Source organism: Cydia pomonella, chromosome 4, assembly GCF_033807575.1.
Source record: "Cydia pomonella isolate Wapato2018A chromosome 4, ilCydPomo1, whole genome shotgun sequence".
NCBI classification, from domain to species: Eukaryota; Metazoa; Arthropoda; class Insecta; order Lepidoptera; family Tortricidae; genus Cydia; species Cydia pomonella.
The window spans coordinates 22,531,117-22,547,193 of record NC_084706.1 but is presented as its reverse complement, the minus strand read 5'-3'; the positions used below and the strand labels follow the sequence as shown (position 1 = coordinate 22,547,193).

Here is a 16,077-nt window from a genome sequence, read left to right as displayed (position 1 = left end):
TCTAGAGGGCTTTTGAGATTTGGCGACCGTACTATATAGGCACTTTCACTATAACGTTATTCTAGTACTTACTAAGGTAAAATAACTAAGCGGTCCACGTAACTAGCACTAAAACCACTATTACCACTAATACTGATCACAACTTTAGGGCACTTTCACTTTTTCCTCACTTTTCCTTTTTGTTTTCCGATCGCTTGAACTGAACTGAACTAACTGACTGAACTAACTCACTCTCCGCAGGCCGTATCTCGCCTGCTTATATAGGGCGAATACGAGGTCTCGAAAGTAACTCCAGATAATTCGAGAACGGCCTCGTTACGTGGACTTCTCTTTCTTGTGCTATCTCTTTCTCGCATTGGGCGTAGAACTTTCCCCGTATTTAACCACCTTTTCGGGTTTATCTCGGGAACCCTGAGGTTTTCAGTGATGAACCGTACCTTTTTAGAAAGCATTTACGAAGATCTACCCTATTATACTAGTTTCAGCTGAAAATATTCATAAATATAAGAATTATCTCTATCGATAGTTCAACTCCATACAAAAATAACTTTAAGTCTTAATATCTCGATAATTCTAGGCCCAATGCTTACAATGCTTGTGTCTACGGATAGCTAACCCTATTTCCTATAACCATGTAATAGGCAGAGCGCCGGGGTGGAGGGGTTGAATCACTTAACACAGTATACAGGTTAACAGATGTATTGTCTCTCAGCTTGTCCACTTGAATCCCCAAATACTTGCTATTCTATCATTATATATATTTATTGTACGTGACAGAAGAGGAAATCCCTTATCGAGTGGAGGCGCAAGATCTACATTAAATGTGCTGATCACTCAATATGCACTGACGTGCCAATATGAGTGTCTGCCTATCGCACCTCCCCTGAAAAGGTAGGGGTTCCCTCCCCTGAAAAGAACACTATTGGTAATACAACTTTACTCTATTCTTATGTACTAAATAAGACCCTATTATGTCCTTTATTTTACATGGTCCTAAATATAGGTCATTTAATTTATTGTAACATTCATTCTTAATTAATACTAAATCACCTTAAAATTAACAATGCTTGAATTACAATTTCCTTTTAAAATTAAATTATTTTTAACACAACCATGGCATTTCACAAGTAATATTTCACATTTAAAAGTTACAACATACTTATATCATGTTTTATCCAAGTCCAACCAATCTAAAAGTTACTCCTCAACAGATGCTGTAGCTGTGATAGGTAGTTATAAATTATAACTATAATTATTACCTTCCGTTTGCTAAACTTCTGCTCCTGACAATCTTTACATCGTTTTACATAATTCAGTTTTCCCAATAATACTCGTACCTCTTCTGGATACCGTTAATCATTCTAGTTCTACCAGCATATCCACTATTTAGTAACAGTAATAATCCTTTAAATCATTTCCCGATCGGTAAGTTCGTTTATAAGTAAAAACTAAATAGTTCCTACATAACCTAGGTAATTCATCATGTCCCACGCGAAAGACATTAATTCATCAACATTGTAACATACTTTTTACTTGTGCTCATTTTAATATAGAACAACTCTACTATATTTAAACTTTTCCACAAAGAGCCATAAATAATCCTAATGTCTACTTTGGGACCTTTCCATACCATGATCAAGTCTCGTAACGATACGTCTATGCGTGCCTTCGTTCATGGAGAATCTTGATTCATATAAATTGTAGAGTTCACACAACAGCATTATCAGTATCATATTTTAAACTTCTGCACAGTATAACCAAGTCTCGTAACGATACGTCTATGCGTGCCTTCGTTCATGGAGAATCTTGATTTATGCAAATTGCAGAATTTACGTAACAACATCATCAGTGTCATTTTTACCGGGTCGTTCCGAATATTCTATCAAATTATCAATTCTGTATCTTCCTGCGTCCCTTTCATGATATCTACTACTCTAGGCTGGGTAAGCTCCAAAGACGTAGTATCATAGTGTCGTGTCCAGTTTATTTGTTTAAGTATAATCCGTTAGAATCCTCAACCAGTAATCCTTATCTATTTATAATCCGTAAAAAACAAAACTTGATAATTCCCTTTCTAAACAAGTTACATCTATGTGATAACTAGTATTATAATACCAAATATTTACATAATCTTCGTTAGACACAAAAAAAAAACAAATTCATCACATACCTATGTCATCCACCTAAATCACGTGCTGACTAACATTGACATTACACTATCCGTCTAACGTACAGAAACTACATGATTTCTGCCTACTCGCGAAAACACCCGTCCTCGACCTTGCTGACTCGCACTAATCGCACCGCGATTATAGTTTGAGTGTGCAGAAATAAATTCGATACAATCATTTTTAGAATGCAAAGAAAGAGGCATCTCTAAATAAACATCGGTAATTTTCGATACTCGTACCGTATCCGACCTTAATAAATTAAAAATCCCCGATTTGCTAATCGCCGAGAATATCCGCTCACCTCAACATCAAAATCCACAGCTGCAACTTCTTTTCCTTACAATATTGCTCTACTAAGGACTCCAACTTTTAACACTTGGCTCCCCTAATAACTTATCTAGACTACTCATTAAACAAAATAAACACATATATAACACTTGAATATTAAAAAAAAACTAATCATAAACATATCACCTAAACATTTTCACGAAGAATCGCTCGCCGTACCGCTTGACACTCCAGCAAGCCGTAGCACTCGTAGCCGACGACATCCCGAACCTCCGACAAATCCAAACCCGCCGAAGCCAATGAAGCAATACTGATATTGGCAGCGGTTACCATAACATTTTCCTTCCTTTATCATTATGATCTCATTCTCCGTTTCAGACCACCCATCTTGGTAGGTTGATTACCCAAATTAACAAAACAATAAATCACTGAGTAAGCTCGACGCCGCCGACTCGTCCTCAAAGTCCTCTTCATTGTCGTCGTCCATGATGATTTTATATCCGCAGTATCCTCACACAGGATTCATGCCCACGGTCGCCATGTAAATGTGATATGATGATGTGTGTATGTGTGATGTGATATACAGGTCACTACGATCCCTGGGGAAAGCCTAACTTGGGAGAAATCAGGTGAAATTGGGTCGCCTCGGCCCGAACATATAAATACCGCGCACCGAGGTCCGCGCCGCTCACCGTTTCACCGCCAGAACAAGACGCCGAGTCTGCTGGGAGACATACGCCGAAGCCATGGAGGGGAAACCCCAGACCATGGCGGTCTCCACAGCAGAAGAAGTGGAGATAGCAGCCAACACCATCTCCTCCAACATCCAGGACGCGCTCAACACAGCCACGCACACCATCCAGAGTGACGGGAGGCGCCCCCTCTTGCCACAAAGGATCTTGGACATGATAAAGCGGAAGCGCGTCCTGAGGAGAAGATGGCAGACCACTAGATGCCCCACACTGCGAGCAGAACTCAACACGCTCGTCAGGAAAGTGCAGAAGGAGCTTCGAGACCATGCAGCGGAGAGCTGGGAGAGTCACATCGCGTCCATAGGCGGTGATGTCCCCTCCATCCACCGTCTATGCCGGCAACTCGGCACGACGCGAGAGTCGACTCGCCCGCTCAAAGACGCGACCGGACAACCCAAGTACAAGGCAGAGGACAGGGCGGAGATCTTTGCCGAGTGCTTGGGCACCCAGTTCCGGCCCAACCCCATTCAAGACCATGAACATCAACAAGAAGTCGAACAACACCTGGAGAGGTACCTAGAGCAACCGCTGGAGTCAGATGAAGATCCGGTCTTCTTCTCACCCGGCCAAGTGCAGCGAGTCCTCAGGCGCTGCAAACCAAGGAAAGCCCCGGGCCCTGACTCGATCCCGAACGCGGCGCTAAGTCACCTGCCACTACGCTCCATAGTGGCGGTGACTCGCCTGTTCAACGGGGTCATGCGCTCGGGACACTACCCGACAGCCTGGAAACTTGGTCGGGTGATCATGCTGCCCAAACCAGGCAAGGACAGAGGAAGACCGGAGAGCTACAGGCCGATCACCTTGCTCAGCACCCTCTCCAAGGTGTTCGAGCGGCTTCTGTTGGGACGGCTCCAGCCCTACATCGAGCCTAGGCCGGAACAGTTCGGTTTCCGCGACGGGCACTCCACGTCTCTGCAGCTCACCAGAGTGCTCCACTTTATGGCGGCGGCACTAAACAAGAAGGAGCACACCGCAGCCGTCTGTTTAGACATGGAAAAGGCCTTTGACAGGGTGTGGCACGAGGGGCTTGTGTACAAACTGTCGAAGACCCAAGCACCCCGACGCATCGTTCAGGTCGTGGCTTCATTCCTGACCGAGCGCCGCTTTACAGTCGCAGTCGAGGACGCAGTCTCCAGGGAGCGCCCGATCCACGCGGGCGTACCTCAGGGCAGCGTCCTATCTCCTGCCTGCTACGCGCTGTACACCGACGACTTCCCGGTCGTGGGAGACGTCAAGCTGGGCCTCTACGCGGACGACGCGGCCCTCTTCGCCGCGTCCATGAACCCTACGCACGCCGCGAAGAAACTCCAGAGGTCCCTTGACGCCCTCCCCGACTGGCTCTCCAGGTGGAGGATGTCGGTGAACGTCGGCAAGACGCAGGCGCTGCTAACCGGCTTTACCAATAAGCCCCCCCCGCCTCTTCGCCTACTCGGAGAAGCCGTGCCATGGATGCCGCAGGTCAAGTACCTTGGAGTGACACTTGACCGGCGGCTAACAATGAAGCCGCACGTCGACGAAGTGGTCCGGCGCGTGAAAACAGCACGCACCCTGCTCCGTCCAGTGCTCTGCAGCAACCTCCCCCGCCGCACGAAGCTGGGGATATACAAGACCTACATTCGGTCCCGCCTGACGTACGCAGCTCCTGCCTGGTACGCCATGACGGCTGAGACACACAAAAAGAGACTGCGTGCGCAGGAGAATGCGGCCCTTCGCACCATAGTCAACGCCCCCCGCTTCGTGCGCAACATTGACATCCAGCGCGGGCTGAAATGGCAGAGCCTGGACACCTTCATCAGCCAACTATCGAGCAAAATGTTCGAGCGCGCCGACCACTCGCGACACCTCCATCTGCAGGGCATCGCGCCACTCCACGCACGCCCCCCGGACAACCGCCGACAGCGCCAGCTCCCCAGGACACTGGTGCCAGTAGCCGCAGGAGACGAGGAAGACCGCAGCAGCCAGACGGAGCCCGCAAACCCGTAAAGCCGCTGATAGGCTACCTCAAACCAAAGCCATGATCGGCACTCATGAGTGGCCATCAAGGCCAATCATGGCCAATCACGGCCAATTGAAGCCACAGCTCTAGATGAGCACAGAAGGACCCTCCCGTTGTAACGGGAGGCGAAAACCAACCGCCAAAAATCCCCCACAGGGATGGAAAGGCCACTCACCCTCACAACAAATGGGGTGTGAAAGAAATACTCCTCCGCGCCGCTCAGTACGTTTCCGGCTTCCGCAGCGATCGCACCGGCCGCTCACCCGCGGTGATGACGTCACGTAACAAGCTGACACAAAACGCTATTTTCATAGCGACTACAATTTTATCCTGTTTCTAGTCAATCGACCGATAAGTCAATCATACAAAGTGTGCTTGTGTCAACTTATTTCTATCCTATAGCTAGGCACCCTATAGCTATTTTATCTAGTTTTACGCGTTAGGTAATTCTTTCCGGCCCGGGTCTGTACCGTCCGAGCATTCGTCTCGGCAGGGGTCCATGCTGTCCGTAACAACCGACGTAGTATAAAAATATAAATTATCTCGTGTAACTATAAAGGCGAAAGGCTTTTGATCAGAATTACTAAGTATATTTGTGTACAGCGCCATCTGTCGGCAAATTGTCTAATTAATTTTAACGTATGTTGGTTTTTCGCCATAGATGGTAGGATCCTATGTGTACGGAACCGATATACAAAATTAGTCTTTTTATTGGTTTAGCGCCGGGTTCGCGACAATATTACACCAAGGCGGTACTTTACGGATCGGATAATGAATACCATATAGAGTTTTTGTAAACCCCTTTGGAAGCGTCTGAAGTTTGGGAGGTGGCGGTCCGAGGTTTATCTATTCAAGTAACCCTAAAAACCTTTTGCCAGGTAAAGTTATTAGTAGCGACAGTTTTTAATCTGGGATTGTCCGCTGTAGATTCGGCTCATCCAAGCTCCATCACCTCAGAAACTTCTCGAAGAATGTTCGAACACGTCCCAGCCAGAAAGTCGAAAATTTGGCCTGATACGGACAAGCTATGAATAAAATTAAGTTCGTTAAATTTAATTATTTGTCCGAGGAAAATTTGAAAACCTTCGGAATACGTCTGGGAATGACCACAATGCCGGTTGCTACCTTTTACGGCAAGTCAGACCACTTAGTGGCCACGAGAGACATGGATTGGGTTGTCAATCAGTTCGGATGGTGCTAGACTTACGTCACGGTGGCGGACCCGCTGTAGATTCATTTTGTCAAGGCCTTTAACCGCGGATTTACATTCGCGGTTCGTGGCTCGGCTCGCGTACGTAAAGGGCCCTCAACACTCGTGCGCGAATCGAGGCGCGAAGCCGCGAACGTGAGTGTGGAGGGCCCTCGCGTCGATTTCGCAGATTGTTCACGCCTTCGCGCCTTATTCCCCGTTTTTTGTCGGTATTTAGCCAGCGTCAAAGGAGACGCGAAACGCAAGACTCCACACTCGCGAACGCTTCGCTCACGAGTCGGTTAATCTGAACTGTCATAACCTTCTATGGCGGCTACTTGGTTATATTGAGTGCGAACTTGATCAATCAAAAATCAATTTAACAGTTCCCAGTTTGAATCAGTGTCATGCTAATTAAAACAAGTAATATTACTTTGGTAATCCGCGAGAAAATAACGTGTTAGTCAATCAGTGCTAACCCGTTATACTTAATTGCGTATTTTTACATGCAATTAATGTTCCCACCCTCCCACCGCAAAAATAAATACGCAAATAAATATAACAACCCACCACCAAAAGTACAAAACTCGACACGTGTTTCGCCTCTCTACGAGGCATCCTCAGGAGATGCTGGAGATGTTGACGGTCTGACACCCGACAACTGACTTGACTTGTTTTAATTAGCATGGATTTCCGCAAAGTAACGCCTGATTCTATTAATTAATTCAGTGTCATGCCAAATCCGATCAGCTGACGCTTCGGCGCCATCTTGCCGCGAACCAAACTGCGAAATCGCCGTGAAGTTGTGCGAGTGTGGAGTCTACGTCAACGTCGCGGTATGTTCGATCTGCGAAGTTGTGCCGCGATTCACGCGCATAGTCTGGAGGGGGCTGTACATATAGAAGGTAGCAAGGAACATAAACCATATACCAAAAATTGACCGACAAAAAACCATAAATAGGTGGCGCTACAATACCTAGAATACTTGAGAAAAAAATCTAATCATAGACAGCGCACGTCACTCCGTCAATAACGCCTAGGTTCTTAGCTACTCTAGCGCTACTTTGGAGAGATTTGGAACTATTATTTATAGCTGACAGCTGGACACTTTTGCAACAGTTCTGCCTAAGGAGTTGTCGTTCCTTGCCTCTACCTTCCATAATCGTACATGAAAATGTGGCTGTGAGGCTACGGTGACAGCAGAATATTATATCTATGGTTTAAGTACACTTATTGTTCCCATTAAAAAAATCTATAGGTAGTCTGTCAAGGCATTTCCTGCAGTAGAAAAAAAGCGGCAAATTTAAAAAATGTAGGCGCGAAGGATTATCGTCCCATAGAAGATTTGAATTTCGCGTCTTTTTATAGTGACGAAGTTGTTTGACTAGCTATATTTCATATTTCGTTATACAGGATCAATTTTTTAAAGAAAACCAGTACCAGACGCACATCAAATGTATTAAAAATGCATATTTTTATCAATAAAAAAACGTAATTTTTCATTTACTTCCTAAAATCGTCGAGTGATTTAAGGTTTCCAGTGGGTAAAACTCCTTGCTTGCCATGTGCGTAGCGTTGTGCGCCGAGCGATATCCCCACAACTCCATAGCTTGCTTGCATGCTATCTGAAATGATTAAATATATGCCTACATTAATACTTGAATAAAAAATAAAGTCCTACTTAAGTAAAGTCCGTCATGCATGTAGTTACTTGTACATATAGTCTACCAAGACGTTTCCGACAGTAGAACAGAGCGGCAAATAAAAAAAATGTAGGCGCGAAGAGTTATCTTCCCATAGAAAATTTGAATTTTGCGGCTTTTTCTACTGACAAATATTACTTGGTCCATTTGACTGACACATGTCACGGACAATGACACATGTGAACATGTCCCTTCTTCTTAGGGCCCCTCTACACGATGGCCCAGCGTAGGCCAGTCTAAGGGACGGGGCTATGCGGTGAAATGAGATAGCAATATCACTTGCTCCCTCTAACGCATAAATGCGTCCCTTGGACTGGCCTACGCTGGGCCATCGTGTAGAGGAGCCATTAAAAACACCCCGCCCACTAAGCATAGACTGCCATACTAAGGTGCCAATTACATCCACACTTCCCATTTGACAGGTCTGTGACACTTCCCGATTTCGGGTCTGATAATCGTTTTCGTTTCACGGAATATCAGCACATCGTTAACAATATTTGAAATGTAAAAAATACTTTGTTTCTAATTGCCAAAAATGCTCAATGTGTGATGATTTTGCATATGAACCTTTTTTTACATTTTAAATATTGTAAACGATGTGCATATATATGGTGAAAGGAAAAATACTCTTTCTCGGGCCCGAAATCGAGTAAATGGCACTTTACATCAGTTTTCTTACCAAAACGCTTATTGTTTTCGTAGTCGACATCTAGTGTCAAGTAGCGGTACTGATAAATCCGCGAGTGTCGCGACTGACGAAAAGTGTATTACTTAATAATGCTTAATAAATAACAAACAAAAAAAAGTAGAAAAAAAATTTTTTTTTCGTTAGTGGGTACGCAATTTTACTCGCCCACCTATTTGCAATGTGCAATGTGAATTTATTATTATCTATCATTTATTTCTTATCACAAATAAATAACAGATGAGGGTAGATATAACTTATGACGTGTCTTAGAACTCTTAGACCCTAAATAAATTCCTTTTTGAGTTGTCAGTATTATAGTTCTTCGGTCTTCCTTCGTGCATATTATGTAAGATTTGTTGAAAAAAGTGCAAAAAGATTTTTAACATTTTTAGTATTTCATCAGTTCCTCTCAATATGCCGCCGCAAGGTGAGGGCTGAGGTAATTAACTACATTCAGCTCGGACTGAAGCGTGGCGTTTCCCTATGGAAAACTTCTGTGCTAGTTCAAAATGCTCGCCAAACCACTCAACAAATTGCGAATCAAAATTACCTGTATCTCCTCGACGTAGTCATAGTGTAAAATATTCTTCCACTTAAACGGCACATCGCGGGACACTCTGAAGGTTTCGTAGGCTCCCCCCGCCTGCAGGGTGGTGTGCGAGTCCAGAAACTGCTCAACCTCGGGCGTCATGCTGAGCCCTAAGAACTTGAATAGTCGGAGCGTCGTGCTTTTGGGATCTAAAGATAAATCTTCCATACGTAGTACCCTGTGAACAAGCCAATTAATCTTGAAATTAAATCCGTAGAATTATTTTAATGTTTGTATGTCTCACGACAGTTTAAATCCAATTATAGTAAACACCCCTGTAATGGAACAGGCACCAGTAATGGGATGGTATAGATGAATCCTGTTAAACAAGTATTTACCATCAGTTTTTAATCGCTGGCAACATTTTACAATTAACAAGAGCCAAAGAGCTGCTTGTTAGTTTGACAATTAATGGCGCCTTACATCCCATGACTGGAGCAAAAAACCATAGTTTTACCTAATTGGTTAATAATATTGAAACCAATTGCAGTAGCTTTCATTAAATACTTAGAAAACATAAAGGACGAATGGACATTCAACTTTTAAAGCATAAAGCCGTAGAAATTTTACAGATGTTGGTGAAATATTAAAAAATTTCTCTTATATGTCCCATGATTGGTGCCGTTAACATAATCTTTTAGGAAATTTAGGACTATGCACTATAAAAAAACCTCACAAGCGAGTCGGACTCGCCCACCGAGAGTTCCTTACAACTTTTTTGTTTTATTGTGTAATATTTATTTATTTACATAATAGATTTAATACATAGGTATTACACTGGTAACTGTACTGAAATACTGAACTAAATCATAAATAGCTTAAATAAAAATAGTCCCTTTTTTTCGAAATACTTTTGAGTTTTTGCTAGTGTAAGACAATATTACTTGCCAAATTTCATAGTTCTAGGTCAAGGGGAAGTACCCTATAAGAGAGAGTGTAGAAATATACGTTTTTAACGTTAATTTAGAAGTTTGGTTTTTTCACAGCTTCAAGGGACTGTAGACCTAAGTATATGGTTTTAATTTCAAGTCGATACCTCCACGCGTTCCCGAAATAAAGGGTCTTGAAAAATAAACGGACGGACGGACGGACGAACACAGTGACCCTATAATACAAAAAAAAAAAAATTTTTGTGGTGCAGGTGATGGAGCCGCCCGGTAAGCAAAACAATGCTGGTGTTGGGAGGCGCCGCGCTTTATAAGTACCTAGTATATACATATTCTTATTATAAAGGTTCCATATTTAATATGCTATGCACACGCCTTACTCGCACTCCGTTGCAGTACCTGCATGTCACGAAGACTAAAAAAGGTGTATTCCCATCTGTCCCCGCCGGGAATAGGCGCTACATACTAATCATTCCCATGTGTGCCCGCCTCTTGGTGCTCACGTGGGGCGGGCACACGTGGGAATACGCCCTAAAAAACACTTACATAAGCCTGTTTGGGTATTGACGCTGGAGTTTTATCGCAGCTATATAGTCGCTTATCATGTCAGCGCAGAGCAGTTCAGGCTGCGAGCAATCTGGGCTTGTATTCTTACAAAACTCCACGCCCTTGCCTTGCCGTGACTGCATGACCGCCCGCGGGTCACGGACCAGCAGTACCACTTTTACATTAAGTCTGAAACGAGAACAGAAACATTTGCATAGCAATATCCAGACAGTAGTAGGTAAATAGTGTGGAACCTCATAGCTCAAACCTTGATAAGGCTTAGAACAAACCAACCGGAGTCGCCTTTAAGAGCTTACCCGTCGGTCGATAACCTCGGCCAAAGATTTATAAACTTCGTATTTCTCTTTGCCTCGGCTAATGGTCATTCGTCATGGTACGTTTATCTGACATGGCTGTTTATACGTAATGTACATTTAATATAAATTTGAAGTCCCGCGCAAAAATCGGCAGACTGTTAAATTACAGACAAGGCGTCTCCGGTTGGTTAAATGCTCTAGAGTGCTAAGGCGAAATCCTTAACACGAAATAGAATGCCCTTCCCTTTCAAAGCTCAAAGCCTTTTATCTCGAAATATTTAACTTCACCAAGACAAAGTATACCTAATCCCCCCTCCCCCCTCCCTTCATTCTATCCTTCCCTTCGCGGTACCTAATTCAATATAATGTTTGCACCATACCTCGAAAAAAAAAATACCGTAAGACCAAAAAAGCGGCCAAGTGCGAGTCGGACTCGCCCACGAAGGGTTCCGTACCATTTATGACGTATTAAAAAAAAACTACTTACTAGATCTCGTTCAAACCAATTTTCGGTGGAAGTTTTCATGGTAATGTATATCATATATTTATTTTAGATTTTTCAGTCTGTTATTTTAGAAGTTACAGGGGGGGACACGCATTTTTTCACTTTGGAAGGGTCTCTCGCGCAAAGTATTCAGTGTAGAAAAAAATGATATTAGATACCTAAATATCATTTATTCATAGATACCCCACACGTATAGGTCTGCATATTTTTTTTTAATTTTTTGACGTATTAAAAAAAAACTACTTACTAGATCTCGTTCAAACTTCAAACCAATTTTCGGTGGAAGTTTGCATGGCAATGTGTATTATATATTTTTTTAGATTTTTCATTCTGTTATTTTAGAAGTTACGGGGTGGGGGAGGGGGGGGGGGGGACACACATTTTACCACTTTGGAAGTTTCTCTCGCGCAAACTATATTCAGTTTAGAAAAAAAATGATATTAGAAACCTGAATATCATTTTTAAAGACCTATCCATAGATACCCCACACGTATGGTTTTGATGAAAAAAGATTTTTTGAGTTTCAGTTCTAAGTATGGGGAACCCCCAAAATTTATTGTTTTTAGGGTTCCGTAGTCAACTAGGAACCCTTATAGTTTCGCCATGTCCGTCTGTCTGTCTGTCTGTCTGTCTGTCTCTCTGTCTGTCTGTCTGTCCGAGGCTTTGCTCCGTGGTCGCTAGTGCTAGAAAGCTGAAATTCGGCATGGATATATAAATCAATAAAGCCGACAAAGTCGTACAATAAAATCTAAAAATTTAATTTTTTTGAGGTTACCTCCCCTACACGTAAAGTGGGGGTGATTTTTTTTTTCTGCTTTAACCCTACAGTGTGGGGTATCGTTGGAAAGGGCTTTCAAAACTAAAAGGGGTCTTCAACAAACATTTTTTGATAAAGTGAATATATTCGGAGATAATCGCTCCGAAAGAAAAAAAAATGTGTCCCCCCCCTCTAACTTTTGAACCATAGGTCCAAAAAATATGAAAAAAATCGTGCAAGTAGAGCTTAAGAAAGAATTTAAATGAAAACTATAGCGGACATGATCAGTTTAGCTGTTTTCGAGTTATCGCAAAAAGTTTCCCCTTCATAGTAAAAAGACTTTAATTAGGTACTGATTATGCAAATTTGCCTATTTGTTTAACTCGCGTGAAAGGTACCGTTTCATCCCTTGGTTAACAATGTACTATACTTTAAGCTCCAGTTTAGCTTATTGTGACGGAAGAGTAACTACGGAACCCTACACTGAGCATGGCCCGACATGCTCTTGAGCGGTTTTTTTTTCTATTTTTGTGTAAAAATCTTAATGCGGTTCATAGAATACATCTACTTACCAAGTTTGAACAGTATAGCTCTTATAGTTTCGGAAAAAAGTGGCTGTGACATAATCGGACAGACAGACGGACATGACGAATCTATAAGGGTTCCGTTTTTTGCCATTTGGCAAATTTTGGGGGTTCCCCATACTTAGAACTGAAACTCAAAAAATCTTTTTTCATCAATCCCATACGTGTGGGGTATCTATGGATAGGTCTTTAAAAATAATATTGAGGTTTCTAATATCATTTTTTTCTAAACTGATTAGTTTGCGCGAGAGACACTTCCAAAGTGGTAAAACGTGTCCCCCCCCCCCCCCCGTAACTTCTAAAATAACAGAATGAAAAATCTAAACTAAATATATGGTATACATTACCATGCAAACTTCCACCGAAAATTGGTTTGAACGAGATCTAGTAAGTAGTTTTTTTTAATACGTCATAAATGGTATGGAACCCTTCATGGGCGAGTCCGACTCGCACTTGGCCGCTTTGTTTAATAGTAGCGGGACTGGTGCATTGGATTGGACCAAAGGGCGGGAGAGAGAGGAGGCCTTTGCCCAGCAGTAGGTCACTTTTATAGATAAAAAAATGCATAAACGTAGTTCTTACTCGTGATCATCCAGAACGTCCCTCACCACTCGTAGCCGGAACCGCACCAATTTCATACTTTGGAAGGGGAACAATTTACAAAAACTAGAAAAGAACATTGGATCAAAAAACAGGTCTCTGTTGTATTTAACGTGCTTCCATAATCTGTCATTGTGTTTGAACTGGTACCATGGTGTCACCTTATTACGAAGGTACTGTTCTAAATATCTGTGTAAAAATGAATCGAAATTACACTTAAACAAGGCCTTGACTGATATAATTGCTTTTTCTGCTTCTGGCGGGCCTCTGATCTGAAATGCTTTGACATTCATAAATGGTTCAAAGTGGTAGAAGTTTCCAGGCATCGCGTTCAAAATATCACCTAAGAATGTCGAGCCAGACCTCCACGTTGATATAATGAGGCTTCTTAGAGGCTGACCCCCAGATTCCAACAGCAATTCCTGTAGATTTTTTGCCGCTGAATTTGTGAAGTTGTAATTCGATAACTCTAATGCAATTTTCACTCTAGTCTCCTCGAGTATGTCTTCAATGTTTGGTAAGCCAACGTGGGGGATGTTCCATTGCTCTTCTCCTTCTATCGTCATGATTTTATTAAAATTTCCCGGCCTCTCTGGATATGAACGGTGATTTGTGTTGTCTGCATATCGTGTTACAGCAAGAATGAACAATACACTGATGCTGAATGCGAAACATATCCAATAGAAGTTAAATCTCACTAGCATTGTGCACGTGTGAACTCTGGCTAAGGAAGGTACTTAAGTATGGAATTAACTAGGTTAACAAAATTTCACGGTGCCTTGGCTCTATGAGCCACGTTTTAGGGCAATTCTAAAAAATATATCGTATTTAGACCATCGTGGCAAAAGATTTGGTAAGAATTAAGGCATAGAGAAATAAATAATCTTAGGCAGTGTAACAGTTTTCTAGAGATAAGTTGGTGAAAGCAGACGGCCTGCCGTGAACACCGAAGTGCGCCTATTGCTGGCATCTTTTTCTTTTACTCGAATTACCTAAGCCGTAATTACAGTAACAGAGAAAGATGCCCGCAGCCTGCGAACTTCGGTGTTCGCGGTAGGCTCTTAGGAATCTGGAGCTATTTAATAGAACAGTGTCTCGATTATATTATTTTATCAGATAGACAGATCTAATCCACGAATTCACTAGTAGGTACACGCCACAGGCATCTTTTGTGATCCGGAATTCACTATTGGCTGTATCCGTACAAATTGGCCGGTTTGGTCCGATTACAAAGTGTGTCTGGCAGGTAAATCTGATAATTAGGCACTGTGTCTTATAAAAAAAAAGATGTGACTCCCAAGGTCGTCCGTTTAAAATGAATACTTCGCATGCAAATTGCCACATCGCCTTGGCAATAATGAACAGTTGACGAAATATAATTTGCACCGATTGGTGATAAACAGACCCCGTTATCAGTGGTGTAATTTAATGAACATGCAAGGGCTGGCACTGCATATATGTAACATCTAAGTATCTTCTGGGTAAGAGTGCGCTGTGGGTATGAGATTGCGGTGTGCCGTTCACTGGCCAAGGAGATGGGAGCGAAGTGTGTATTAGCAGGATTTAATGTCCTTTGTGTCGATATTTTGGAACCACGTGAGCTGCAGACGCAAAGTGAAAGCAGTTCGACACACATCAATTTCTTTATTATATTTGTTGGGGACAAGTATTTACATATTACGTGGATGGACCAGAGTCAGTAAGACTCAGAGAGTAAGTATAGACTATTACATTTATAACCCTTGGAGTGGTAGGCGGTCGACTCCCGACCGATTATGTCATTTAAATTTCAAATTTGATTAATTGAAATAAAATCACAATTCTAATAACTCAAAAAACACATGTGCCACTTGAAGAGATATTATTCAGTTTTTGCACAGTATTTAAATAAAAGTAAATATCTCGGTATAAGGAATGGATATAAGTGTTAGGACTAATCGTATAATTATTTCACTGATTGGGGTAAGAGTACGAATTAAAAAAAATCGCACGTAACCTCAATAGGTAGTACTAACACTTTTTTTTTACACTTTTTTAATTGCATAATACAGCTAAATGCCCAGAAATTACACAATACAGCGATAAGACCGCCTGTTGCTACCTTTTTTTACATTGTAGATCTGTTTTTAAATTTGTTTTCTTTGTGGTGCAATAAAGAATATTTACTTACTTACAATAGTAACGTATAATTATAATTATTGATGTATAATTATGACCTCTATAGTTCATTTAAGTTAGGTTTTGATGCAATAATCAAGCGCTATGAAATATCTTAAACTTCTTAAAGTATTAATAATCATTTAATATTCTGAAATTAGTACGTGGATGTTGATCAGCCAATTTCATAAATATTATTAGGGTCGGCAACGCGCATGTAATATCTTTGGTGTTGCAGGCGTCCATATGCTTGTTTGTCACCGACGTGGTATTAAAAAATATTCGTTAAACTTTATTTTACTGACAATTCCATTGAAATTTTCTTGATGCGTACTTTATTGTACATAC

General features: G+C 42.1%; 1 protein-coding gene across 1 annotated transcript; it reads right to left on the bottom strand.

Annotated features, from left to right (window-relative positions):
• Positions 1–7,836: 7,836 nt before the first annotated feature.
• On the bottom strand, positions 7,837–15,549 carry LOC133517271 (carbohydrate sulfotransferase 4-like). Its single transcript, XM_061850505.1, has 4 exons — positions 13,555–15,549; positions 10,810–10,998; positions 9,338–9,554; positions 7,837–8,021 (listed from the first exon to the last, which is right to left on the bottom strand). Exons 1-4 carry the CDS (start codon positions 14,274–14,276, stop codon positions 7,896–7,898), a joined length of 1,254 nt encoding a protein of 417 aa, XP_061706489.1. The 5' UTR covers positions 14,277–15,549; the 3' UTR covers positions 7,837–7,895.
• Positions 15,550–16,077: the final 528 nt, after the last annotated feature.